This window comes from Cavia porcellus, unplaced genomic scaffold (genome assembly GCF_034190915.1).
Source record: "Cavia porcellus strain 051 isolate PalLab524CR breed Dunkin Hartley unplaced genomic scaffold, mCavPor4.1 scaffold_1, whole genome shotgun sequence".
NCBI lineage: Eukaryota > Metazoa > Chordata > Mammalia > Rodentia > Caviidae > Cavia > Cavia porcellus.
The window spans coordinates 166,538,182-166,551,795 of NW_026947484.1; the positions used below are offsets into that span (position 1 = coordinate 166,538,182).

General features: G+C 36.6%; 1 protein-coding gene across 1 annotated transcript in view; it reads left to right on the plus strand.

Moving 5' to 3' along the window:
* Nucleotides 1-13,614, plus strand: part of CUNH1orf87 (chromosome unknown C1orf87 homolog) — a 181,965-nt gene that overhangs the window by 154,225 nt on the left and 14,126 nt on the right. Inside the window, 2 exon segments of the mRNA XM_013142761.1 lie at nt 4,076-4,173; nt 11,364-11,428. Of these exon segments, the coding sequence (XP_012998215.1) occupies nt 4,076-4,173; nt 11,364-11,428 (163 nt within the window).

Genomic DNA, 13,614 nt, shown 5'->3' on the forward strand with positions numbered 1-13,614 from the left:
CTCGTGGACCCCCTAGGCTGGCCTAGCCCAGATACCAGAGCCTGACGGTGGCCCGGAGGAGCGACCGACTCCCGCGTAGGCTGCCTCCTCCGCAACTCCCTGGTGCGCAGCGGTGGGCGGGAACACCTACCCAGCGCAATTTGATCAGGCTGTGGCTGACAGGCAGGGAAGCCGGGCCTCCTGTGTAGGATTGCATTTTATAAGGAACAGAAAATATGGGGAAGGGAAGCAACAAAAAAGGCTCCCCGGCCCCCAATCCTGAGAATCAGGCAATAGTGGACACTGCACCAATATACATTAAGCGCCATTTAGAGAGCCTCATAGACCAATTCAGGAATGAAGTTATCAATGACCTGAAGCTAGAAGTATGCAGAATAGTTAGAGAAATGCTAAGCACCACCCAGGAAAAAGCAGATGGTGGAATGGAAGAACAGGAAAAGAGGGGAGAATTGCTTGATGGAGAAAACAGAGAAAGCATTGAGTATGTGAAGCAGGTGCAAAGGGACTATCAAGAAATTAAGAAGTCTACCCAAGACTGGCATAACAGCTTGAAAGAAACTAAGGACAGACTATCTGAATTGGAGGGCAGACTTGAAACATGGGAGAATGAAATGAAAAACTTCTTAAAAATAACAAAGAAACACACAGCAATAATACAAAGACAAGAAGATGATAAGAGGAGCCATAACTTAAGGATTAAGAACATAAAAGAAGAAGTAGGGACACAAACAAGTGAACTACAAAAGCTACTCACAGAAATAATCCAGGAGAATTTTCCTAATTTAGCAAAAGGTAAAGATACTCAAATGTATGAGGCATACAGGACCCCAGCTACCTACAACCCTAACAGAAACACCCAGGCATATAATAATAAAAATTCCAGAAATTCAATACAAGAACAGAATATTAAAAGCTGTAAGAGACAAGAAACAGATCACTTACAAGGGAATACCCATCAGAATCACAGCAGATTTCTCTTCACAAACCATCAAATCACGAAGAGCATGGGGAGAAATAATTCAAGCTTTGAAAGATAATAATCTCCAGCCAAGATTGAGATATCCTGCACAACTGTCCCTGGAAATTGATGGAAAAACGAGGTGCTTCCAGGATAAAGAGGAACTGGGGGAATTTGCAACCACCAATTCAACCCTACAGAAAGTATTGCAGGATATTCTAAAAAAAGAAAAATACAAAGAACCCAGAAATAGGGGCGGGGAGGCCACAATGAATGGAGCAGAGAACAAAGTGAAGAAGACAAACTGACAGCTACTGACAGAAAAAGAGCTCAACAGAAATGAGACAGAGAAGATTGGATGATAGGAACAGCTTTTTTTTGGAGAAAATGACATCTTAATAGGTAATGCTGATTTAGTACCATCTTGGTTTGAAGTCTCATCTAGCGTTTGTTTTTCTGTCTCCAATGGTCTAAACAGGTTGTATCTTATTGAATTTTGTTATGTACGATAGTATAAGAAAAAACCTTTTAAAGACAAGGAGATTATACAGAGACCATTGTTCATTTTCTGTTAGTCGATTCTAAATACTCTATAACGCTGTCATTCTCTTAAATGGATTTACATTGTTTTGATATACTTAATGCTACAGTATATGAAGTTGTACTCAAGGACTTCAGGGAGGGAGTCAATATGGTAACTATTTTTGGGTCAGGATTATCTGGTGGTGAAACACTATTCTGCTTAAATGGTTATGTTTTGATCTGCCCTGTTTCGCTGTTATGCCCTCTTTTTTCTCAATCTCCACTCCATTATTTACTTTTTTATTTTTATCCATTTAATTAAAGGGAAAAATATAGCAGGATATAATATAGTAACCCACTTTGACTTTATATTATCTCGATTTGAAGCCCTGTATTACTCTCACCATCTTGTTTTTGACTGAGGTTCCTCTATTCTGTTTTGCTGGATAGTATCAGGTTTGAAAGTTTAGGCATCAGCTGAGAAGATAATGAGATTCATTATAACGCCCATTCTCGTTGACTTTTATCTACTTTTGAAGACCTACAATATCTCCAATGTTTTGGTTTTGTCGGTTTTATTCTTTACGGTTTTGTTCAATTGTAGTACAACTAATGGTATAGGCAATTCTATTAGAAATAGCGGGAGGCATTATGGTAACCATTGTTGATCACCTTGTATTATGTTTTTATATTATCTATTATGTCCACCCTTTTGACTTGACCGATTCTGTTCTGTTATGTCACATTTGGTTTTACTCTCTTCCAAAAAAAGCAATAAGAACTGTGGGAGCAATGAAACCCAAAATGTGTAATAGTCACTGTACAAAAGAGAGGAAAAGAAAGTGCTCTAAACTATATAACTGCATGTATATTTAAATGTATAAGATAGAAAATAATATCACAGAGTTTTATTGGATCATTGAACAGAACTGTTTGCAGTACCATTGTTGGAATGTCCACTCTACAAGCTTTAATTTTGTGACTTGAACAATTATTTCTAAGATGGCAATATGTAATCCATTAACTAGTGATTTCCTACTGCGCATTTTTTATTCTGTAAATCTGTACAACTTGTACCCCTTCACTGTTTTTTTTCTTTCTTTTCTTTTCTCCTTAAATAAAAAATTATTAAAAAAAATAAAATAAAATAAAATAAAATGTAAAGCTCATTGTTATTTAGGTATGATGAGATCAACAGATCAGAAGACAATGGCTACAGAAAAGTTGCTTTGTTTGTCAGGGATCCTGAGAGGAAGAGGACTCCATACCATGCTGGGAAGCATCAGGGACCATCAGGAGCAGAGACCATAAGGGAAGGAGTTTCTTGGGGAGGAGTGAGCAAAGCAAGCTTAGGCTGGCAGGTTGGAGCAACCTCAAAGCTGTGGCCCCAAGGTGATTAGAGAAACAGAGTGACCTGTGAGGACCCAATAAAGACTAGGTGGCGAACAAGTCTTGGAAAACTCAGTTTGTACCTGAGAGTCTCACAGTCAGCTGAGCACTTTGTTCTGTAGGAATGGGCTAACTGTAAAAAGGACAGCCCATAGTATCATCATCACTGTACTCAATTTCCTCTCAGAATATTAATAGTAGCTATTGATAGTTTTGAATGGACTAAATATCAAGTAATTGAAAATATTACTGATTTCTATTTAGTTCAAACACTAAAGTAAACACTTCCTCTTTCCTATCCTAGCCTTTCTTTCTGTTTCTTCCGTTTCTCATCTCTGTATTTTTCCTCTATTCTTCTCCTGCACTTTCCTCCCTTTCTTCATTTCAAAATCTATTATTTGAGTGTGTAATCAAAGCTGGACTCCATTCTAAGTACTTATTTTTTCATGTAATCTTCATACAATCCTGAAATTTAATAAGTTATAGTCTCATTTAATAAATGAAATAATTGTACACAGGAAGGTTAAGTAAGTTTTGTTTGAGTTGAGTTCACTTTGTAACCATTATCATATACACACAGCATGCACTCTCACTTTGCTGGGAATATGGCATACTTGAATCTAAACATCATTCACCTTCCAATGTGAGAACTAAACTGGTTTATCAGCTAGACCTAGAATATATTAAATACTTGAGAAATTACAATGACACTTTATTTATCTGATAAATACTAAGTATAAGGTTTCAATATCAACTTTTATAATATTTTAGCTATCACATTAAGGAAATAGTAAGTCTTGTTTATCTCATATGTACATTAATGCATAAATAAAAACCTTAACTCTCCTAATACAACTTGATTGTCTTGTAAATCAAAGTAGATGATATAAAATTTCTTGTGATTTACCTCTATGGTGAAGTATAGATAATTCCTAGGACTTTACCACCCATCCAAGGGCTGACAAAAATATATCAACATTTGAAAGCCCAGTGTTTTCTGAGTAATAAATTATACTGATGTGTCAACTAAATAATATGCTATTAATAAATAATCAACTGGATATTTTTTCTCAAATGATATCATAATGGTAGAATGTGCTCCCAGGAATTAGTTCTTTGCCAAAATCATATACAGTCTGATTATGAGAAGGAAATTTGAATAATAATATCCTTCTAATGAAGCTTCAAATCCTTTCTTATTTTTAGGTGATGACTATCTGTGGGAAGTATGGATTATATCTGTCCTTGAGCCTGCTAGAAACGTTGCTTGACCACCAAGATCTGGGTTACAAGGATGAAATAAAGTAAGTTATTTTTGGTGATAGACTAATCCCAAATTGATAAGATGGATTCCTAACTCTCAGTGTATAGCAGGGAAGGTCGTCATCAGGTAACTTGGATTTCAATGAAGTTGTGAGCGGAAGTCCCTGTGATGGAATTAGTGCATCTACAAGAGGAGACATCAGAATACGTATCTCTTCCATGTCAACATACAGCAAGAAGGCAGTGACCATCTAAAAGCCAGGAAGAAATCCCTCATGGAAAAGTAGACTTGGATTTTGGTCCTAGATTTTCTAGTCTAGAACAGTAAGAAACAAATATCTGATGTTCAAGAGCATTCGCACCTAGTGGAACCCCTTTGTGAAACTAAAGGCAATTTGTCAGCCCTTCAATCTTCTATTACAATACCAAACAAACATATGTTTTTACTAGTTTTATGACTGAGTTAAGGAATGTTCATTCATATTAAGATCAATGTGTCTCCTCAGTCACACAAAGACAAACCAGAAAACATCTCCTTCCTGGCAACCAGGAAACATTCTCTTAGCCATGAAGGACTAAATTTGCCACTACACATTAAACAAACAACAAATAGAACAAACATATAGAACAATGTTTTCAGTGAATGGTTATCAAGCACTATATAGCAGTGAATACTCAGAGAAACAAAACCAAAATCTGTTTCAGTTAGGGTTCACTAGAGGAACAGAATATATATTACAAGGTGAGTCAGGCATGAAGAAATGCAGAAAGGCCATCTGTTCTCAGAGGAGCCAGGGGAGCCGGTCAAAGGTCTGGAGCTCACTGCATACTCCCGTGTGAGTCTGTATTAAGAAACTGAAGGGTTTGTTTTGGAAGACTGCAGAGTGTGTTCTGGATGCCTGGAGACAGATGTTCAAACCCTGTGAAGAAACATTTGGAAAACCAATACAATCATCTCAACTCACTGCACAGGAGGAAGGAGTCCAAACAGAGGCCAGAATACTCTCTGAGATAAAGACATAGTTTGGAGAGCAGGAAGACCACAAGGAGGACAGAATGCACTCTATAGAGGATCAGTGAAAACAGAAAACCCTAGAAATGACTTACTAGTGATTTCCAAGAAATGCTTTTAAGACTTCATGTAAGTTCTGGCTATTGTATCTATCTGGAGAAACTATCCAAGCCAAGAAAGAAAAATTTTGAGGGGAAGAGATAAAATTTTCTTAGTTTTCACATATTTCTGGAAATAGCTTGTGTTTCTATCAGCCAGTGAAGAAAGCTTCCAAACAGATGTGCATTGTATGTAGAGGATCCTCAGAAAATCAAAATTAGCCTAGACAAAAATCTTAGACACCTTAAGAAAACTTAATGATAGTCAGTTTGCAAAACTGACTACATCCAACAAGAAATCTCACAAATTTTCAAAGGAATTAAAAATCTCAACCAACAACATACACGTCACAATATCTAGCATACATGCAAAATTACTAGGCATGAAAAGAATGAAGTATTATCAATTATTAGGTGAAAACTCAATTAATAGAAATAATCTCAAAAACAATACATCTAATAAAATAAGCATACAAGTACTTTAAAAGAATAATTACAAATATACCACACGTATTTAAAAAAGTATAAAGAGTCATGAATATAATAGGAGATATTGAAGAAATAAAGATACAAATGAAATTTCTACAGAGGAAAGATATGATATTGTCTTTCTCAAAGCAAATAATTCCTGGATGATGATGAGAAAAATATAGAATGATTCATATTAGAGATGACTGGCCAATTATCTTCAAAACTGTGGAGGCCATTAAAAATGAGGAAAAAGTGAGAAACTGCATAGCCAAGAAGAATCTAATGATACATAAAGATTAAATGTAATTCAGTAACCAGGATGGAGTATGGAATTAAGAAAGGACATGAGGTAAAAGCCAATGATATTGGAATAAAATCTAGACTTGGGTTTATCCTAATGTGATAACATTGGCCCCTAAATTGTACTACATTAATGTAAGATGGTGAGAAAAAGGGAAGTTGGCTGGAAAGGATGAGAGAATCCTGTGTCATATTTTTAAATTTTGGGGGTAAATATGAAATTATTTTTAAAAGTCGTTAATCATAAGAAACACTAAGACAAAAATAGTCTTAATAAAAATAATATCAGACATAGAAGAAAAAACAACAGGAACACAGAAATAAACATGCTCCATAATGAAACTGTAAAAAAATGAAAAAAATTCAACACAACATCACTGAAGTTTGTGATGACATCAACAGCCAAATGCAAAGAAATTAAAGTCTCAGAAAAGGAAGAGAGAACAGAAGGATAGAAAAATAATGATGATCACTGAAGTTTTTCCATATTTCTAGAAAACTGTAAAGACATGGACCCATGAAGCTCGATGAATCTTAAAAACAAAAATATGAAATAAATCATCCAAAGGCTTATTATAATCAAATTACTTAAACCAAAGATAAAGAAGCCTGAAAAGCGCATAGAGAAGGAAAAAAATACTAGAAAACAAAGGTAATAATTGCAACGGATTCTCAAAGGAAAAACATCAGGGTTAAGAAAGTAGAGTAACATTTTTAATGCATTAAAGGAAGAAAACCATCATATAGATTCTACATCTAGAATAGTCATCTTCTAAAAAGAAATGTAAAGTGAATATTTTTCATGCATAAAAGAGATGAGCAAATTCATAACCTATAGATAAACACTACGAGAAATACTTTTTAAAAATTACTTCATGTCTAAGACAAACAATAACTCAGTCTATTAAAAAGCATGAAGAGTACTGGGATAGTAAATATATGGGTAAAAATATATTTTTTTCTCACTTTAAAAAACTCTTGCAAGGTAATTAAAGTAAAAATAAGAACTATACTGGCCACCATGCCTGTAATTCCATCCCTGGGCAAAGCTGTCCCAGGTGGACTGAAAACTCAGCCTGTGTAGCTTGGTGACTTAACAAGACTGTTTCAAAAAACAGATTGCTTGGGATATAGCTCAATGCTAAGGCCCTGGATTCAAACTCCAGTATTGAAGGGGAAAAAAGGAACACTACTCTCTGAGATTTACAATATGATATGGAATTCCAATGTTTGATAATAGATTTTGCGTAGGAAAAATCAAGTACATTAAATATAAATAATCCATAGGCACCAATTAAAAGGCAGAGATTTTCAAATTTTATTTTAAAAGAAAGAAAATAACTAAACATTGTCTACAATAACCTATTTAAAATATAATGACGTAGACAAGCTAAAAGTAAAGGAAAAAGATGCACCATAATGATTCTAAGAGAAACTAGAGCAATAATGTTTGTATCAAGCAATAGATGTTGTCACAAAGTCATTTTGTCAATCAAGCATAACAATCCTAAGTATACATGTAATAACATAGCTTCAGCCAGGCATGGTGCCACATACCTGTAATCCCAGCACTCTGGGAGACTGGAAAGATAGCAAGTTTGGGCTCAGCCAAGCAATTTTATAACTTATGAAAACCTTGTCTCAATATAAAGAAAATAAGATAAAATAAAACAAAATAAAAATTAAATAGATGGGGACTTAGTTCACTGTGCAGGCCCTGGGATCAATCAAAAAAATAAAACAGTCCAGCAAAGAACAAAACAAAACAAAACTGCAGCTTCAAGGAAGCAAAATCACATTATACCTAGTACCTAGTAGAGGGCCAGTAAATATTTGTTGATTAAAAGTTGAGTCCAGAAAAACAGGAATCAGTAATATGAGACCAAGAGAACATGAAGCAAATGAGAAACTATTTATAGTTTTATCAGTATTTTCAAGTTTCTACTGTTTTATCAAAATCAGAGAAATATACATTTTTCTCACTTTCCAATATTCAAGAATATCAAAGCCATGAGAACTAAAGAAGAGTTGAATTTATTAGTGATAAACCTGCTTTGTCCTTAAACAGTCATTGGTTAAAGCTTCTTCTGTTGAATTAAAGTCATCCCGTTAAGGACTTTATATGCAAACCTATATCCTTAGGAGATTAAAGATGCAATTTAAACACACATTTTAGGAGCTGAATGTGCAAATCGTTATTTTAGTGCATATTGTCCATTAATCCACTGTTCAATTGGGAACCCATTTGGAATGTGGCTGCTTGCTAATTAGCAGGATTCTAGTGCTGAGATGCTTCCTGATTAAATGTCCTTCAGAATCAATAAAACATCAGGAAGGATTATGGTGATGTGGGATTAGCCGCATCTAACCAAACAGAATGAGTTGTGTTCCCTTTTAAAACTGTCAGGCTGCAAGAGCTGACAAGAGGAGCAATTTTGTAAGCCTTGTAACATAGTTTTTTTTTTAATTGAGATTTTGTTTTTTGCAATTTGCCTACCAATTAGCAGAGACATTAGTGAATGACTGCCAGGGTAAGGCGATTTTGAGAAAGACTTGATTACGATTTCAAATCTCTACTCTGAATCACCCTAATGTAAAATGAGTTCAGATTGTGTTAGATAGAAATTATTATCCTTGTTCTTGGCTGGAAACATGTAAATCAGAATTTACATTTAATGTTTTTGTGTGACTGTAATATGTGGAAATTAAGGAGGTCAGTGAGAGAACAGGAGGTAGACTAATATTCTAAAATTGTATTGGCAAGTTAAATGCTCCAAACAGTTTAAAACACAGCAGACTGGCCATATTGTGTTGGAAAGGGGAATAAATAATGAAGTCACCCTGAAAGCTCTGTGAATAGATGGGAGCAATTGACACAGTCAGGAGCAGGGCTTATCATGCACATCTGGGAGTGCAATTAGGCTGAAAAGGACTGGTTTACTAATCCCAGGAACAAGCAGAGGATTTGTGGAGATAAAGGAAGCATGCAAGGTGTCTGATTCAGCAATTACTTTTTAAGGGGAATAGGAAATGTGTTAGGCAGAGAGCTATTAAAAATGTGGAATGCTGCCCATGGCTGCACTTTAGAAATCACACCTGGCCTTTTCTTTCCACATCATCATCACCATCATCATCATCATCCTACTACTGTCAATAATAATAACAATGACAATGATGATAATGCTAATAAAGTTTCCAACCCTTATACAGTGTTTATTCCAATCAATTTTCTAAGTGCTTCACAAATATTAACTTTTCATTTTTTCAAATGCTTCATGGTACTCTTGATTTTCAAATGAGGAAACTGAGGCACAGAAAGGGTAAAGCCCCTATGCAGCTCATAAATAAACTCACTGATAAGGTGAAATCAATTGCAGGCTCTCTGGCTTTAAGAACTTGGCACTTAGTCACCAAACTGTAGACAATTCTAGACCTCCTAAGATGTCATGTCTACAGGAAAAGTTATGTGCGGTATAGACAAAACAAACTGACAGATATTTGACAAACCATTTTTATTTAAAGAGAGTAAAATTGCACAGCATTAGAACTGCAAGAAAAATCAGGACATAGATCTCATAACATGCTCTTTATTTTTTCTCTATTTCTTCTGATGGCCAAAGCATAGATAAAAATTCTTACCATTTTCAGGTTGGCTGTGTTTTAGTTATTTTTCTTGTTGCTAAGACAAAATACCAAAACCCAAGGTTGAAAGAGAAAAGGTTCCACTCACAGTTTTTCGTGGTTTCAGTTCACAGTCAGCTGGCTCCAAGGCAGGGTGGCCTGGCAGATGGGCATCAAAGAGAAGAAACAGTTCATGACAGGCAGAAGACAGGAAAGCAGTGAGCTACAAGCAATCACTATAGCCCTGTTTCTGTCCCTTTTATTATCTTCAGGGTACATGCCTTCAGGGCAGGTAGCACTCACATCTGGGGTGGGTTGGCCTATTACCTGCACTCAGAAATATGTCAGACCAATGAGTGGACTAATTTAGTAATCACATATCCTTAATCGCTGAGCCACACATTCTAGATCCAGCCACATCTGAAAAGTCCCACCTGTGATCACATGAGATATGGGAAAATATCTAGACACAAACCATATGTTTTTACCACCAGGTTTTGTTAAGAAGAGCAGAAAGAAATATTCTTAAATTATATAAAACAACTCACAAAATTGGAAAAAATAGAACTTCATGAAGAACCACAACAAACATTACTGACACACTGGGACAGAGACAAAGATTAAAAGAGAAGGAGAAAAGAAGTGGCAGATACAGTGATAGACAGAGACTAAATAGAAAAAGTGGATTCCAGCTTTGGCTAGAACAGCACACATGGTACCCCTGGGACATTCCTAATGCACTGTATCCAAAAGGAAATGGAGTGGTTACTGTCCCAACAAGGGCCATGCCAGGCAAGCAAGTGTGAGTGACTTTAGCTCCTTCAGCTTAGATGAGCACTTTTAAGCTTTAACAGCTACCTATGACCTGAATATCACTTGCAGACAAACTGCTCAGGGCAATGTCTTCTTGGACAATTCACCATCACCTGTGTGCAGCACCTTTATCCCTTCTGTTCTTTTCTGTGCTGCAATTCTTCTATTCTTGTGAAATCTAGAGACTATGAAACTCCATTACACCAAAGTTTCAGAATTGATTTCTTTTCTATTTGCACAAACTGGAGATGCAGAAGGACTGGAATGATGAGAGTACAGAAACAGTTAAATGATTCATTTATTTTCCTGTAGCAGTAGCAACTACAGAAGCTGTTCATTGTTACTTTTTCTGGTTTCCAGGGTGCATCTGATCCTGCCTGGTCACCAATTTCAAGGCTTGGGGGCACTGAGACAGCAATCAGGCTTCCCTGCAGTTTCCTAGTCTCTAGACCATACCTGCTTGAGATATGACCCTAAACCAACCTGTAGGCCCCATCCTCCAGCCCAGTAGGCTTGCAGCAACTTTGTAGGCACAAAATTCTCTTATCTGTGTTGGTAAACCTATGGCAAGAGAATTACTATGTTTTCCTTTGAAGACAAAAGATACAATGTAGAAGATTTTTTTCCCTAAACTAACACCTCAGTATTCAGGTTTAACTGAAATGTTTGCACTTTGCAATAAATAAATTGGTTTTAGGTTGCAGTTCAGCACCTAGTCTCTTAAACATTCACCATTGCTGCCCTATATCAAAGTTCTTCCTAGTGAAGCTACTATACAATTTTTACTACCTTGTTACAGAATGATACAGGCACTGAAAAACTCTTTAGTATCACCCCAGCCAGCAGGAAGTTTCCTCTATGTATTTCCACGGCAACCACACTGGTCACCAATGTTGTGATTTCTTCTCTTACACAGATTGCAAAATTTTGTTGAGTTGCTAAGCAGAGCTTCTTTGAACTTATTTTCTGGCTTACCCACAGGTGAGTACCTTTTTTCACAGCTCTGTACAACAACTGATAAAACTATGCAATAGTATAGTAACATGACTGAGTTGCCACAGGAAGACTTCTAAAATGTATTGTTGGGCAAAATTATAAAGATGACTTGAACACAAATATTTACCAATTAGCAAGTTTTATATGTCTGATGAGCAAAGTTGATATTAATCTGCACTTATAGTTTCTTTACTATATCTACTACTTATTGATTTATCAATAAGTACTTGTTGAATCAGAATGCACAGTGCTGAAAATCTATGCGTGCATGCATGTGTGAATTGGACATGTAGATCAGTCTGCATACAAACTGAGAAACCGAAACCTTACTAGGTATTTCAAATGGACAGAATTCACTATAGAAGAATAGTACCAAGTATTAAAAGGCTGAAGGAATAAAAATAATAGCATTCAAAATGTCCAATAAATATTGTGAAAGTGAAAGGAGAAGTAATTAATCAAAAGGAACGAACAACTGGAATGAGGTAAAGGAGAAAAGAAAGAAGGGGAAAGACTATATATTTATATGATAGATAATTATACTACTATCCTCTATTAGTTCATCAAAAAGAACAGTTTGTGCTTTCATGGCTTGATCATTTTTCATGCCTATATCTTATAATCTGAGCAACTATTTGAAGATAACAGTATGCAATATATTAATCATTATTATCCTCCCATTATGTTGTTTTGAAATTCTGCATCATTGTTTTTGTTCTCTTACTTAAAACAAAATCTGCTTCCCAGGGCTGCTGTAACAAATGATCACACCTTGGTGGTTTAAAACCACAGCAACCCTTGTGTCAGATCTCTGAGGGCTAGGAGATGAAATCAAGGTGTTTCTGGGTCACACCTCCTCTGAGGGCTTGCCTCTTGCAACTTCAGTAGCCAACCCTCTCCTGCTTGGTATTCTGTAACTCCAGTTTCTGCAGTGTCTCTGTGTGGACTTCTTCCCTATCTCCAAGGACAGAGGAAAAGAAGAGAAAAGAAGCTGCCGATGGATGGAGAAAGAAAATAGAACTGAAGAAATATTTGGAAGAAATAAGAGAAAATCCAAAATTGATGAAAGATTTAAAGTCACAGATCCAAGAAACACTCCGAACTCCCATCAAAAAAATATACTAGTGAGCATGGCCCCTGTCACCTGGTGCAATCTAAGGTCTGAACTAGTGTTTTACATAACTAAAGAATGATTCTGTATGAGAATCTCCGCATCGTGGAGACTGTGAATGAAGGAGAGGAGGATGGAGTGGCAGTAAGCAAGGGGCAAAGCTGGATCATGGCTATAGATGGAGAAGTTTGGAGGCATCAACGGTCACCTCAAAGGCTGGTTAATCCCCTTCAAAACATTACATCACTATAGAAGACACAAAAAAGTGGGAAGATGGGGCTGGGGATTTAGCTCAGCGGCATAAGCACCTGCCTTGAAAGCAGGCAGTCGTGAGTTCGATCCCCGGTACCGGAAAAAAGAAAAAAGAAAAAAAGCGGGAAGAGTCAGTCTTTCTTTTACTAAGGAAAAATATCTATACTAATTACTAGTTAGAACTGCTTACACTGAAGCAACAGAAAATCCAACTCAGTTGATTTAGACCATAAAGAGAGTTCAGTTTAGTTTAGCTGAAAGTGTCTGGCAGCAGCAAGGGGTATAGGCATTGTTTGATCTAGCCATTCAGATGCAAAAAACAAGAACTGCTTTCTTCCTGACTCTCTGCTCTTCCTTACTTGGCATTGGCATCATCATCAGGCTTCATGTGACATCTCCTGACTAGTGCAGACCTTCCTTCTATAATAGCAAAGCCGCTAAGGTAGCTATGGTTGTCACATCTGCATGGTACTCCTCTGTAAGTTCTCCCCAAGAAGAAAATTTTTCAACATGAATAGCAAGCATCTCCTTTCTATCAGAGGTTCAAGTTGAGTTTGGTGCCTATCTTTGAACAAAGATTTTGACTGGGATACTAAGATAATTGAAGACCAAGTTTGGAGCTGAAACCGGAGGTCAGTGCTACCAAAGCATAATGTCCTTGGATCGGGGTAGGGTTGCCCACAAAGCAAAGGATGGCTGCTGTCACCAAAGGGAAGAGTGAAGGGGGCATTACTGGGAAGCAATGAACACTGGACAGCCAGAAAATGGAAATGCACCTCTGTCCCTTGGCCTGGCAGTGAGGGTTCAA